This window comes from Macaca thibetana, chromosome 13 (genome assembly GCF_024542745.1).
Source record: "Macaca thibetana thibetana isolate TM-01 chromosome 13, ASM2454274v1, whole genome shotgun sequence".
NCBI lineage: Eukaryota > Metazoa > Chordata > Mammalia > Primates > Cercopithecidae > Macaca > Macaca thibetana.
In genome coordinates, this window is record NC_065590.1 from 86,145,897 (window position 1) to 86,162,626 (window position 16,730).

The 16,730-nt window shown below is 32.4% G+C and overlaps 2 protein-coding genes across 5 annotated transcripts in view; one reads left to right on the forward strand and one right to left on the reverse strand.

Annotated features, from left to right (window-relative positions):
* The window catches only part of HS1BP3 (HCLS1 binding protein 3), a 642,583-nt gene that overhangs the window by 121,172 nt on the left and 504,681 nt on the right, over positions 1–16,730 (forward strand). The gene's annotated exons all lie outside the window — the stretch shown is intronic.
* The window catches only part of TDRD15 (tudor domain containing 15), a 68,820-nt gene continuing 53,004 nt past the window's right edge, over positions 915–16,730 (reverse strand). For 3 of the 4 annotated variants that reach the window (XM_050754591.1, XM_050754589.1, XM_050754590.1), the window contains 2 exons: positions 13,668–13,753; positions 915–10,849 (listed from right to left, as the gene is read on the reverse strand). In XM_050754591.1, the coding sequence (XP_050610548.1) occupies positions 5,039–10,846 (5,808 nt within the window). In that variant the 5' untranslated portion in view covers positions 10,847–10,849; positions 13,668–13,753 and the 3' untranslated portion in view covers positions 915–5,038. The remainder of the gene's footprint in view (positions 10,850–13,667; positions 13,754–16,730) is intronic. The other variant, XM_050754592.1, reaches the window with a different exon arrangement.

Genomic DNA, 16,730 nt, shown 5'->3' on the forward strand with positions numbered 1-16,730 from the left:
CCAAAAATATAAAACCCAACTAAAATTAAATATTACTCAAAATAAAATGATAGAAAATTATCATACTATGAGCTAAACACAAGGAAAGAAGAGATTATGTCTGACTTCTCTATTCCCTTTTAATAAATGTCACTCCTATAAGCACTTATATTTTCCAGGGAAATGGTAGCACTAACTTTCTTTATATTAACCACAGTTGCAATTATAACTCGACAAAGTAGGAACTGAAACAAAGGTCAGGGAAGACGTGTAAAGTATCAGAAGGTAAAATGGTATTTATTGCCTTTGAAACCACACACAAAGAAGAATAGTTCATCAAATAAAATATTTTCAAGATATCTCACACTGGTGAACCACATTTACTAGGTAATAATCTTTTAAAAATTATTACTAAGTAAAAATCTTTTTAAAATCTTTTTATCATGTCCTAGGTCAGAGAAAATTTCTACAGCAATCTAACAATCTAACAAGGTCTCCTGGGGAAAAAAACCTGAAAAATCTAGATTCATTTAACATGATTTAATATTGGAAGTTGCTGTACTATGCTTAACACCTTTAGTCTAGCTCTACAGTGTCTCAACCAAGATAGTAATTACTGGGTATCCTATATATCATTTGTTACCAAACTAATGCATAAGTGATCTGAGCTTCCATTTTATTCTACTGAAAAACAAAAAATCATCAGTATATTGTAATATAATCTTCAAATCATTATGGATCTCATTAAGAGTTACTCAAGATTTATTCATTTAAAAATTCCTATAAACTATAAACTTTTACTTAACAATTATATGTATAACATATAGTATAATATATAGTATGTAAAACATACACTATATATACAATTATATAACACATGCTATATATATAATTCTATGTAACAACTAAAAACTTGTTCATTTAGCAATATATGTCTACAATGGAAAAAATATATATAACCTATTCTATTCTTTATCTGGAACTATAATCACCTCTTACTCATAAATCATCTCTTACTCATAAATCCTATCTTCCAAATAGAAATTTAATGATGAATGTAACCATTATACCAACACTAAACACATCTGTGTGTATTCACCCTAAATATAGTTCAGTTTCTTGCTTAGCAGCATCAAAAATTATTTTAACTTATGATTTCACAAAAATACTTTCAAAACAAATATAGTTTTATCAGGATGATTATATTTCTAACAGTTAGTGAGCATTTATTATGTACCAGGCAACACTGCAATGCTTTACATGTTTTAATTTATTTAATCTTCACAACCACCCAAAGGGGTAGTTACTATTATGATCTCCATTTTACACAAGAAGAAACTGAGGCACAAAAGAGTTTGAAAGCTTACCCATGGTTTTATTACTAATAAGGGATAAAGCAAATATTCACACTTAGGGAGTCAGCCTCAGTGCCCATACTTTTAATAACCATTCAATGCAAGCAATTCATAAATCTCTCTGACTCAATAGTGTTGTGTTCTCAAGACTTAGTCTGACATTTCACATGTCTATCAGCCATTCTCCTCTGGATGTCTAGATGTTACTTCATATTTAAAATATCAAAAACTCTTCTTTAAAAATGGGTTATCATTCTAGATTTCTTTCAAAGATGACTTCCAGTTAAATAAGCAACTGTAGAAGGATAGGCACACATTACCATTAAGCACTGCCTCATTAGCAAAGAATGAACAGATATTTCTTGTGCTTTTTTTGAACGGGTTATTACATTCTCTAGTTCTCATAATCTACACAAGGACTTTCAAGCAAAAACAAGCATGTGGGCAAGAAAGCATGATTTTGAAAAACAAAAATAAATGAGAAAACATCCTGGAAAAAGACTAACAAGTTTGTTCTGGAGAAAACAGTCTACAGATAAAAACAATTACCCTGAATATTTAAACACTGATGTTAAAATAGGCTGAAACTATGGGAAAGTTAAGCCAATTTTCCAAGTGTAAAGGGTGGCAACTTCTGCATTTAGAACAATACCTGGGCAAGATAAAGTAAACATATTATACATCTAGGCCATTTCTAACATGATGATATTTTTACTATTTACTCTGAATTGTTTAGCTCAAAATTACTGTGACTCATTATGTATAGTCTGGACTTCAAATACAGGAAGAATAGATTCTAAGAGTTTTTACACATAAAGCCTAAAATTATTTTTTTCTCACAAAATAATTCAGGAAGTTATCTACAGTCCTCTCTAGAGTAGTGATTATCAACCTTAGCTGTGCATTAGAATCACCAGGAGAGCTTTAAACACCCATTAGTAAAGCCACAGTTCTTGACCAATTAAAACAGAATGTTTAATTTTTAACAGGGACCCAGGCGTCGGAGTTTTTTGAAAGCTTCCTTTGTTAATTCCAATGCAAAGTCAAGGTTGAGAACCACCGTAACAGAGTCCCTTTTATGCTTTTTTAGTAGGTAAGACTCTTTCAAATATTGATGTCTTAAACCAAGAGGAACTACTAAAATCACTTTGCCCTGGACCCAGAGTACCTGCAGGCAATAATAGTGGAAGAGTAATAGAGGTGGTAGGAGCTGAAATAGTAAAGGCAATAAAACCAGTTTTTTTTTTTTAATGTTGTTTTCTTGCTTTGTTTTAAGGCTATGATTACAGCAAGTATGGAAATTTATTATTAGTCCATGAAACTATATTTCTTATATTTGTCATACAAAGTCATGATTTTTTTCCTTACATAGGACTTCAAATCTGTGTTTTGAAGTATAATTTAATGTTTGGTTTTCTAACTGCTTTTACAACAGCTACTTTAACTCACTCAGTGATTCACTGTGTGTTAGGAGTGCTATGAGATAGAAGCTGGGACCCAAAGTGGGTCCTTAAAGAATCTGATGGGGAAAAAAACATAAAAGAAGTTAGACACATGCACAGGTAAGGGAACAGTAAAGGATGTAAGAGCCAAAATGTATGGTTTGGTGCCAAGAGTTTATAGGAAACTCTTCCCCAAGTAAGCTAACTACTTTTCAAAAGGCAGTATAAATAACAAACAAAAGCAGTCAGAGAAATCTGAGTTGAACATCTCAGTTCCTTACTTACCAGCTTTAAATTCATGGGCAAGATATTTAATTTCCCTGAGACTCATCCATAAAGTGGTGATAATAGCCTGGAGGAAAATGCTTCTTTCCCACTCCTGATGTTTCCTTCCATGTGGAGGTTCATGGGTGGGGCACTCTCCTAGCATAATACTCCTAGCCTCTTTGTTCTTCTTACTTATGCCTTCCAGAAGTAAGGTCAATCTCATTGGTCCATTTGGAAGGAAAAAGACCTATGTTTGATTAGCCTCTTCCTCCTCCTTTTCTTTCTGGGGAGAACTGCCTCAGGCTGTTTTACATGGGTACCCTCCCAAGAAGATTCTCTTGTCTATGCCTATAACCGTCTGTGTAAGTCTAAATAATTCCTTATTTCATTATTGGTAAGCCAATTTTTCCATTAATATAAGTCAGTCTTTAATATTGTTTTTGGTTTTATTTATTTTGTTTGTTTAAGTGTGACATTTTGCTTAACAATTATCTTTCCCCTTCTGAAGAGGTTTATTTGAAAGTGGTTTAGAACTCAAAGTGGAGTACTAGTTATTAGGTTCCTAGACCTTTATATCAACATACTTTGTAGAGTTGTAATAAGCATTAAATGAGGTAATACATATAAGACTCTTGAGACAGTGCCTGAAGCATAATAAGCACTCAAAATATGGTAGCTGTTTCTATTGCTACAATAACCACTACTGCTATCAGGAAAGATTCAAAAATTAGATAGAAAAGGGCGCCAATTGTAAAGCATTTATCAATTCACTATAAAACATCTAGGTGAAATTCAAATAAAATACATTCTAACATTACATCAGTAAAAACAAGATATTTCCACTCACTGAAAGAGTATAGCCTGTTATGACATTAGTTATAATACAGAATGTAGAATAACATACGTTTTATTTATAAAGTCAAAACAAACATTTGCCAGGGAACATTCTTTACAGCCTACAAAATCCTCAGTAACTAATCCATACAGAAAATGAATGTAATGTGGATAAACAAAATCAGACAATACTGTAGTGCATAAAATATTAAAATTTTAACAATATTTTAGGGTCAGTTTGACATCTAAAAGATTTAAGAGAAAATATGCTAGAATCAGTTTATTTATAAATTTATCTAGTTCAGAAATATGCTAGAAGCACACTCAAAACACCTAAAGACATTTCATATGATATAAAACTATATATAACAGAAAAACGATTCTTCAAAATGAGCCCAGGAAGCTCACTAATAATAGCAAGATTTATTAACATGAGATCTACAGACATTTAGGAGTTTTATGAAACCCTTGAAATTATTTGTGAAATGTCACGCATGTGTGCATGCATGTGTGGTTAAAATCTTTGACTACATTCTAAAAACTCCACCATTCAAAAAATGTAAAGAGAGTGAAGCAACGTTTTATAATCATAGTGGCCACTTCCAGTTCATCCATTTATCCAGATTTTCTAGTAAGTTTTCCTGCCATTTATTTTCAATTTGGATGTTAGTACATGAAAAACTTTTAAGGAATAAAAAAAAGAATCTACAGAAAATAATCTACTTTATAAAAATGTCTATTTACCTTTTAAGTGTTCTTCTGATTTTTTTTTTTCCATTATCATGTGATGTTTTTACTGCTGTTCTCAAGTTCATTGTCTTATTTTCCTGTATTCCTTCGGTTGGTAGTTTTTCAAAAATGTCTTCAACATAACTGCTGTTCTTCAAACCATCAGGCAGTTCCCAAAATGAAGTTGTTGTACATGTATCAAACAAAATGGCACTCTGGAAATGTTTTCCACTACCAACTTTCTTTCTCACTGTTAAATTTCTAGAATGTGATCTTTTACTAATACGAATTTTCCTTAAGAGGTTCTTACAGACATCTTTCCTCTTTGTACATTTCTGTTTACACTTTTGTTTCTCAGTGCATGTAAAATTTATATTTTGTTTTTTGTAACAATTTTGATCTAACAATGGGAAAATAGGCTTACTCTGTAATTTATATTGGATTTTTAGTAGAGTCAGTAGCAGTAATTGCATCAAGATGAGCTGAATCTTTAGAATAAGTTGCGAGACCAGATGCAACTAATATATCTGCCAAATTCTTTTTCTCATGAATGACATCTACTTTCAGTTTTGTTTCAGAATTATATTCCCTAAACTGAAAAACTAGGTCTGGTTTACTTAAGAAATCTCGAAAAAAGCTTTTGGCTTCTTCACTCCAATGTTTTCCTTTAGCAGGTAAGATACCATATAAAATACATGGATAACTCAGCCTTGGCAAATTCAAAAGTTCCTCAGGAACAACTTTAAGATTTATAATTTCTGAATAATGTATATAAAAAGAAAATCCATAGTCAATCAACACAAGACATAAAGAATGAGGTAAGACTTCAGAAATTTCTACTCTATTCCACTGATCTTCCGATTTATATTTGAACAAACAACTAGAACCGGGAATTATGAACTCCTGAGGCAATGTTTGTAAGGTCTCCGGGAGATCAGAAAGCAACATAAAAAGATATTTCATTATGTCAAAGAAATCTTCTAACTGAATACTGAAGTCTGATGGATCAGAAACAGCGGTTGCAATACCAGAATACTGCCTATCATTTTGGAATTGAACCCAAGTAAACGATTTTATTGTGCATGATGATACAGGAGTCTTAGATTCAAAGTTGTAAACAATTTCTGCAGGTCTAAGTTTGTTTTCTTCAACATGAACTGTATTCAAATTTAAATATTCCAAAAGTAACAGGTCATCTACCAAAATTTCTACTTCCCAAACAGCATCTAAATATTTCAGGAAAAGAATATTTATTTCCAAATGAGCAAATAAGCACTCAAAGGACATGTTCTTAGAATTTTCAAACCAAATCCACTTACAAGGTATAGCTTGTCTAGGAATATTTCTTATTTCGTTACTAAGCAGCTTGGTATTACATACAGGCACTATTTCATAGATACCACAATCTACTAAAAAAACAAGTACTTTATCATCAACATATTTTTCTTCCACTTTTGATCGATGCCATTTCAAGGTATTTTTAGATTTTGCCAAGCATTCTAAACCTTTTTCAATACTTTCCATTGATAAAAGGGGGGAATTTTTTTCTTCTTTAGTAATTAATACTATTAAATCTGATAAAATCTTTTTATTTTTGGATAACTTCACATAAAATCTTCCACTTTTTGAAACATTAAGCATTTCAGCTTTTTCAAGTTGTCCAGGTTTGAATTCTTCGAAAGGAATTTTAAACAGCTGTTGGTTCGAATTCATAGAACCTTCAGACTCATTTGATTTTCCTTTCTTCATTTCATTATTATCACCTGGGCTCACCTTTTGAGTGAGAACCTGAGGCATTTGCAATGCTGACTTCTGTAGTTTTGAACACGCTTTCCATTTCAGTAGTTCATTAATGACACATCTTTCATCACAAATCAAATTTACTTCCCATTTCTGATCATGCTTTTTCAAAAATTCACAATAAACTGTTTTGTTATGTACTTTCGAAGTAAAATAATCCACAGTTTTTTCATCCCATATTTCATCAGGCTCATTCCATTTTACTCCACTAAGAAAAGAATGGATTCCTAGCTGAGGAACAGTTAGAAATTCCCTCTGAAGTTCATAAATTTTACATGTGTTTACTATTGCAGAGTTACCATAGTCAATAAATTCTACTTCAAAAGAATTTCCTGGCAAAATTTTCTTAATTACTGCCCTGTAAATGGCATTGTCACCAGAATATTCCGCAACTACAAGATCTCCCACTAGAAGTGTAACTGATTTTTTCTCTTTCAATCTCCTTGCTGTTGTATTTAGAGCATCAGCAAGTCTGATAATTATACTTTCATTCTCAGCAAGCTGAATATGGAAACTTGCTGGATTACTGATATTAGATACATACCCTTTAACTTTGGCATTCAAATAAATTTGGGGTTGAGGAAGGTCTTTAATCCGTGGCCTAATAAGGTCATATGGGTTTTGTGAGGATGTTTGATTTAATGCTCTGATAAAAGACTGTGATACAACCTTTAGTGGTTTTTGACGCACACCCCTGTTCTCAAGAATATGTGCAGCTCCAGGGGCAATTTTTATACCCTTAAGCCCATCATTCAAAGAATTCTTCATTTTGTTTTTTGACACCGGTTCCATTTTATAACACACTGATGGCTTCAAAAACCTGGCATATATACTTTTGGGATGCATCAATTGATCCATTTTTCTTTCGGAATATGTTACTGGACTAGTTTTATTAATCACATTATGGCGATAGTTGTTTCCTGTTCTGCCTTTCAAAGAAGTAGTAAGTCTCTTATTCTCATTTATTTTATTACTCTTTTCCATGCAGCATGCTTGGTCACAATGTCTTTTTCCATAAGCATGAAGCAACACTTTAATTTTCTCATTTATATATTGAGATCCATCATACAATTCTATACCAAGCTGTCCATCTGACTCCTGTGACAATATTATCGCCTTTAATGGTTTTCCCAAGAAATTGTCTTTAAACCAACTACTGATTTCTGCTGGAATATCTACATCTCTAAGATCTGACAAAAAACACTTAATAGCTTGCATAGGTGTAAACAACAACTCTGGAAACTGAGCTGAAATGGCCCTCAACATATTTTCTCCTACTAATTGCTTATTTCCAAAGTCTACAAAATAGACTTGAAATTCAGATGATGAATCTGTTGGTACTGCTAAAGCTCTATATGAGAGACCATCCTCTACATACTTAGATATGCACACTCTCATTTTATTAGAATCATATTTTGGACAATTTTTGAGGTTACTGCTCTCTGTGATTTTTGTTTCTATCATCTCTAGATCTTTATTATTTCTGCCAAGCTGGCAATAAAACTTTTTGGGACTATATATGTGAGATATATATACTTCTTCTTCACTTCCAATTTTTATATTAAAAGAAGAATAACAGTAACTGTAAAGACTAACTAAAGATGGGAATGTCTCTGATAATGTGATATACTGAGCAGAGCCACGATTCATAAGAAATTCTTTTGCACTAGCAAATGAGGACTGTAAATCCACTAAGTTATATAAATGGTTGGGATGTATAATAACTAAGGCATAGATGATACAAGTCAATAACCCTCTAGATGAAGAGATAAAATTCCGCAAGTCTCTGAATGCTTTTCTTGTCCAACTGAATAATTTACAACTAACAGGATCAATAAAATGGTTAAGACAACATCTGAAGGCTTGGCTTTCTAGCAAGAGAAAACGTGGGTTAATTGCACAAAGATCTTTAATTAAAACCCTTTTTTGGTAACCATAGTCAACAAATACTATGTCAACTTCTTTTGATACTTGAGTCAAAACAGCAGCTCTATACCACTTCCCAGAATACTTAGCAACACAAGCCGTCTGCCCAATCTCGTAAGGATCAGAATGAATACTATAGTAATTCTGAATTTGCTCCATTAGTAATTTTAGGTCTTCTAATTTACATTGGAGCTGGCATGAAAAGTCACCTGGGCCATAATAATAGGAACATTTAACTTCAAGAACTGTTCCTGGTTTAAAACTATATTCTTTATAAGACCAGGATGACTCAGGTCCCACAGACAAGGTGAAAGGATTTTTTAAATCTGAGACATTAACAGCTGGGGACTTTGGCAAAGACAAGTTATTTTCTACTAGGTTATTTGAAAGGTACTTTTTAGATTTAGGTCCTTCAAGAAGGGCAGATATGACTTTTTTAATATTAACTTTGTTTTTAGATTTTGAATTTAACATTGAATATTCACTTACAGATTTTGGAAAATATTTTAGTTCTACTTGACAATATTCTGCATATCCAGCTTGTAACATAAGAGAGATAACATCAATATTTTCTGAGGCTTCAACACTTTGAATATTTACGGTGTATTTGTCATCTTTTTTTGCTATAACCTGAAGCAAAATTGCTTTGTTCAAAACTAATTTTTTAAAATAATCAATTGCAGCCTTAGTCCATAAATCTTCAACAGGAAATATATGTGCAAGTGAACAGCACATTGCTAAGGCAGGTAACTCACAAAATTCTGGAAGCAAAATTTTTACATCAAAAAATGGTATGGAATCAGTATTACCATAATCCAAAAAATAAACATTAATCTTATAACCATTAATTTCAGTGATGACAGCTCTGTAAAAACGTCTGTCCTTGCTATATCTAGCACAACAAAATAATCCAGGTTCAGGTTTTCTTAGAATCATTTCATCGTTTTCACACAAATCATAAAATTTGTTTATATTTTTCATTATTTCTTGAAATTCATTCTGATGGTCATTAGTGCGTACCCAGAAATTTGATGGGTTTAATACATATGCTATAAAAGCTATGTAGGCAGCCTCTATCTCCATTTCTACTGTTTCAATGGGAAAACCTACTTTTAAAATGCCTTTTTTATTTAGAGAGTCTATTGACCATTCAATATTTCCCATAAAACTCTCAACTGCAAAGCTGTTTACATCAGACACATTTGTCTCACTCAAGATATTGGATATTTTTGAATCAGACATCGGACAAAGTACTTGTGTGCCTACAGTCTTCAGTAGACACTTAGAATTAACTGTAGACTCTTGAGTTTGTAATGTCACGTAATACAAATGCTCATCCTTATTGAACCAATCAATGTGTGCATATACCACTTGTCCTAATAAGGCCTGTTTAAATATACTCAGTTGAAATGTTCTTGCATCTCTATCTTCACTGTGCAAACATGTCAGAGAACATGGAAATGAAAATAATGGTACTAAAATAAAATCTTGTTTAAGTTTCTTTACATAAATTGAGGGTATAGCCTCGCTACTGCCATAATCCATAAACCAAATTTTTACTTGATTTGGGGGCAAGAGCTGCTGAAGAATTCCTCTATGCCACTGTCCATTTCGCCTTCTGGCAACACAAAGTAGTCCAAAATTATCACATGTGGGACTAGTTTCTTGACAGATGGTATCATAATGTAAAGTCATATGTGCTGTCAAGTTTTCTAGTTCTGGAGTCCATTTAATTAACTGACAATAAAATTTACTTGGGCTCAATGCAGATGATACCTTTACACTTTCAGTACTTCCTACTGACAAAGATGGCTGCAACTTATCCAGAACATGTTGAATATCAAGTGAAGTGTCTTTATCACCTAATGACAATTCAGGTCTTTTATGTTGCGATAAATCTGGCATTTGTTGAGGGAATTCTTCTAACATTTCCACAATAAGACGAAATGAATCTCCATCAACAAGTCTTCCTAATTGTAACTCGAGAGCCTGAGATATAATTTTTGGCACTTCAAAAAGAAACATTTGCAGAGGTAAAATAGCTTGCACATAACCTTTCACTTGTATTCCTACTAATGACTTGAAATAATTCAAAGCTTTAGGGGACCATTTTTCCCCAACTGGTAGTATATTCGCAAAAATACCAAATACTACCCGTGGCGGTAGCTCAAATAAATTGCCACAGGCTGAAGCAATCTGTGGACCAGCAACTCTTAGTTCTTCTCCACGATCTATGAGGAGCACTGTATAGAGTTCATTTTTCTTTTCCACGACTCTTCCCCTCTGCCATTCTCCAGATACTCTTTCTTCCACCAAACAAAATTCATCAATTTCCACATTATTTTTCACTTTTGGAGTATGTTGTATTTCTCTCTGCAATATGTGGTAGTCAAACTCACATTCATTATTATTTATGCCTTGAAATTTCACCAGAATATCCTTGGGAAGACATTTAATATGTGATATTGTCAGATCCACATCTAAAAATGTTGGTAAGAGAGATGTAGAGTCCATTTTCTAAAAAGCAAATAATAATTACTCATTAGCTATCAAAGTTAACTGCAATTAGCCTTATGTTTGGCATATAAACATAAAACTAAAAATAATTATATGCCTGTATTTTATCAAATTTAAACATGTTGATAAAAATTATACACACTGAATAAGATGCTGGTGAAATAAACAAAATCTAACATTCACTCTTTTCTATACTTTTAAAATTTTTCATTGAAATATTACAAAACCTTTTTTTAATAGGAAGAATATCATCACTGGAAAACAGAGAGGAGCAACCTTTATTTTCCAGAAACTTTAACAAATTCCAGCTGGATATTGGACAGATGTGGTGTAATGAAAGGAGCCAAATTAGCCTCATTGGGGACCTCCTTCTCCTGTGAGACAACCACTTTCCTTCATGCAGACTCTTTCCAACAATCTATAACTCAAAGAGGTGAGTGCTAGAAGAAAGGGCAGATGGTGAACCAAAAAGGGGCACATTGTTTGCACTCCCCACTTTATGCTGAATTCGCAATATTTGGACTCTTATCAGTATCATTATGCAACCCCGGGATTCATCTTTGATTGAGGGAAATCAGCTGAGACCTGGACACCAATAAGGGAAGCCAAGCATAGAAAGACACTGAAGTAGGTTAGGTACATCCACACCTTATCACTGGCATGACTGGCCACAATAAGTGGAAAAGGGAAGGAATCTATAGCATCAAGGCAAAATTTTCTACCATAGCTAATCTGTGGATTTTTAGGATTCTAAAAATAAGGCAAATATGCAAGAAATATAAATAATCCCCAATTTCAGGCAAGAACCATCGTCTACTGTGACAGAATACAGCTCAACTCTTCCTTGACTCTGAGTTAACAGTCGACAGGCATCAATTTATTACTATGAGGACGAGTAAGAGAAAAACATTGCATGCCCTCCCCTCAAAAATGAGGGATCCTCTAAAAAAAAAAAAAAAAAAAAAAAAAAAAAAAAAAACAAGGAAATGCTACTCCATAGAAATAGATGTACTGAAAGAAATAGCAAAGTCCTGTTCTCAAAAAGGTCAAAAGGTGAAAATATAACAACTAATATTAGGATGAACTATACACACATGATAGATTTAAAACTATAATGGGAAAATGAAACCTAAAATAAAGATAAATTAGAAGAAAATTTTGACAGAATACCCCAAAGCTCAGAGGAAAAAGATAAAAAGATGAAAGAGGAGTATATAGGGCCAGAATATAAACTCTCACCAAAGTCTAAATGTTGTCATTATTTAGTCACAGGCCTTCACCCAATTCCTATACTTTACTCAGTTTATAGCCCCATTAATTCCTTACATCAAGAGACAACCAGGTACTCTCAAATAATCCTATACTGCATTATACCAAAACTGTCTTCCTGGCATTCACCTAAAAGGCCCTGTGACCATTCACATGGGTACATGGGAAAGAAAACATTTACATACATCTTTCAGGAACCATGCCACCCTTTTTAATGTATAAAAAGTAGATGTACCCAGGAGATCTCCTTCATTAAACAGAGGTGGTATATACAGAACATGTAAGACAAAGCAAGCCCAAAGGCACAAGGAAGTTTTTAAATAGGTTATTCAAACTATCAAAAATCTACTCCTCCACATCACTGTCTCTCCATCAAACAATACAGATGGCCTCCTGGGGAATTTCACATCAGAGGGGGTAAACATCTGGTTTATACATGGCTCTCACTTAATGCCAGTAACATCCAGAAATACATTGCTGAGGCATTACACCCCAACCCGGGTGGGGGGCGGTAATGGGGGCAGGGTGTCAGACTAAGAAATGAAAGAAAATCTTCACAGTAGAAAGACCTACCATTACATCTACTTTGCCTAAAGAAGAAATTGCTTGAGTTAATAACCTATGCATATTAATATATAATGGCTAATAGTTTCTGCAGGATGATTAGGAATGCTGAAGGAATAAGACTGGAAGACTTATTACAAAAAAGTCTGAAGAAGAGGTATGTGAATGAGCCTCTATGAATTGGTACATAGGAAAATTTTAGGTCCCATGTGATGCTCACCAGAGGGCCCCACAATGAAAAAAATATCTTAATCAGGTAGACAGCATAACCTCTCCTGTCAGTCAGGATGTCAGTCAACCTCTTTCACCTGCCTCTACAGTGCTTACTCAACAGGATCATGAAGAAAGTTCCAAGTGTTATGGATAAAGCTCCTATCCTTGGGTGCCTAAAGACCAAATGAAAATAATTCAAAGAAAATTCAAGTATATATATACATCTTTTTAATTATATATATTTATATATAAAATGTATATATATCTTTTAAAATATATTAAATATATTATATATTTATATAATGTATATATCTCTTTTAAAATATATAATATATAAAATATATTTATATATAAAATATATTCTATACCTAATATAGATTATATATTATACAAAAATATATTTATAAAATATATATTTATATATAGAATTTATATAATATATAAATTCTATAAATATATTTATAGAATATATTTTTATATAATATATAATAAAAATATATATTATATTTATATATTTTATATTTTATATATATTTATATTATATATTTTTATATAGTATATATTATATTATGTTTGTATAATATATAATTATATTTATATATTTATATAAACTATCACAACGAGGAGTGATATTCAGTAAATTTAAAACTATTTTACACAATGAACAAATATATTATTTTAAAGACATAATTTAAATCAAGATGTTCTAGATCTAACCCCTACTCAAATATAACAATCCTTAGAAGACTACTACATCACAGAAAGTACTTACACTGTATACACAGGATTCAGATATCAGTACTCAATTAATTGTGTGAAATTTGGCAAACTATTTTTCCTTAGAATCAGACTCTAAATCTGTAAAATGAAAAGTTTAATTAAATTAGGGTTTTTCAAACCATTTTTCTGCAGCCGAAATCTTAAACAAATGTAAAACGCAAAAGGTATTTTTTGCAAAAATCAAAATACCTATAAAGTGGATTCATTAGTGTTCTAACAATTTCATACGTTTATAAAATTTAATTGTGAAGTCAGTAAATGAAACTAATGAAGTTATTCTATTAAACACAAGCCAATAGCAGCCTCATCATATAATTTGACTTACGATGTTTGATAGCACAGTATCGGGAAAATCAGGCTTACAAATATGGAACAGTCTACCTGCTTCCAAAATTATACATGATCCAACACAGATAGAGCAAACAAAAATATGGGAGAGCCACAACTTAAATAATCAATGAGTTAATCTAATGGCACTAACTAGTGCTCTTCTCTGCTTTTAAATTTAGTATATAATATTTGAATGTTTTGTATAAAAATTATATTTTAAAAAATCAAATTGAAATCCAAAGTTCCCAAACACCTGAATTAAATCTAAATAAAAAATATACAGCATCACAGTTCCCCTGAGGTTTGAGGAAAATATAATCTGCAAACACTATTAAAATTGATAGGGAAAACTCTTTCTATACTAAAATTTCCTGATTCTATAGAACATATATTACAGATAATGGCACTCATTGAAGTTTATCTTCTATAAATTAACATCAAATAAGTCTAGACCAGTAGAGTCCACTAGAAACACAATTAAGCCATATATATAAAGTAATCCAGTAACACCATTAAAAAGTAATTAAAAAGAGAAATCTATTTTAACTCAATATACCCAAACCACTATCATTTCAACATGTAATCAACATAAATTATGATATTTGATTTCTTTTTAATACTAAGTCTTCAAACTATGGTGTACATTTTACATTTAGCGTACATCTCAATTTGGACTAACCACATATCAAATGCTCAATAGCTATATGTGGTTAGTGACTACAGTATTTCAAAGTACAGGTCTAGAACTATGATACAATTTTACATTTTAAATATAAATTTTGTCAAAAATCTTAAAGCAGATAAAATAATAGTTCCTTGTATTAATAACTCCTTATAATGCTTTAAATTTTTTTAAGGTTTTTAGTACACCAGTTTAACTGATCTTCACAATAAGATTCTTCATGTTTCATACCACAGAACTGAAGATCAATTGAAACCAAAATTGATCAAAATGGAAATGTAAAAAGAGATTCAAGTTTCTGATTAGGTTTTCTGATTATCAGTCCAGTGCACTATGTACATTATTTCTACTGCTTTACACTGTTGTTTCAACTAAACTACATAATCATGGGCAAGAACCAAAATAAAAATGAAAGATGCAAATACAAAAAAAAAAAAACCCACACAAACAAACAAGCAAAGCAACATTCTGGGACAGAATCTGCTTATTAATTCTTCCTTTTTCAAAATTTAAGATCATTCTGCTCAAACTTTGGCAGTATTCTGGCAAGGTTACTATGTTCCAAAAGACTGATTCAAGTTGAAGCATCTGTGCTTTGGTTTTCCTCCTCCCGTCTTTTCCATATATTCAGAATGGTTTCTAGATTCACCTTGTTAATGACACTGATGTGATGAAAATAAAACTGGGTATACTATTTGAGTATGCATATTTCAAAATCAGGGCTTAATTTTTTTTAACATTCTTTACTGAAGTTCACAACGAGGAGTGATTTTTTTCCCCAAGGGAACATTTGGGAGCATCTGGAAATACATTTAGTTGTCTTAACTGAGGTAGAAAGTGAGTGCTACCAATCTCTAGTGGGTAGAAGCCAGGGATGCCGCTGAATATCCTATAATGCACAGCAGAGCACATTCTTCCACAAACAAAGAATTATTCAGCCCAATATGTCAACAGTTCTGAATTTGAGAAACTGCTTTAATGAGAGCAAAAACAAACACCAGGTAGATAAAAGAACTAATTTATTGAAACTATGTAAAAGAAGTAGAAGAAAATACAAGAATATTTTTCTAATCTTACTAAGAGAGACATCTTTTAGGAGACAAAACCCAGAGGCCATACAATTTTTTAAATATATTAATTTTGTTAATCATAGCCAAAAAATGAAGCTGTAAACAACATTGAAATCAATTTAATTTACTGCATGAAGGATTTTCTCAAGACAAATATCTTCATCATCTATGACTCCACTATCATTCCACTCACAATCCACCAGGAAATTCTACTGGGTTCATCTCCAGAGCATATAAAAGTCTGACACTTGGCAATTCTGCTGCCACAACCCTGGTCTAAACTACCTTCCTCTGTCATCTGTGATACTACCTTCCTCACTAGTCTTTTAGCCTTAACTCCAGCCTATCCCAACCTGTGAATATTCTTAGCATTGTAACCAGAGTGATCTTTTTAAAATATAAGATACAATATGCTGAGAGAGAAAAAAAAAAATCAGTGGCTTCTAATTTCACTGAGTGAAAATTAAAACCATCAAAATGGCTTCATGAAGTCCAAAAGGGCTAACCATCACCACCACCACCACCACCACCACCAAAACCTCCCATGTTTTCTCTTACTTTATTTCCTATTACATTCCCCTCACGTATTACACTGAAGCTACAATGCCTCCCTTGCCATTCCACGAATCTTTCCACCTTTGGGCTTTGGGCTTAACTGCTGTCAGAGCATAGCTTGCTTCCTCACTTCCTTCAAGTTTTGGTCAGATGATCCCCTCTAGGTGAAGCATTCCCTGACTATTCTAATTAAAACTGTAACCTCCCACAAACTTAACAGTCCCTAGCCCTTCCCTACCCTCTCTATCAAAAGCAACAAAAAAGTTCTATTAAACTAGTGGTTCTCAAACCTTTGTTCTCAGGACACATTTATAGTCCTACAAATCACTGAAGATCTCAGAGAGTTTTCATTTATGTGACTTATATCTACCAACATTTATCATTTTAGAAATAAAAATAGAAATTTTAAATATATTTA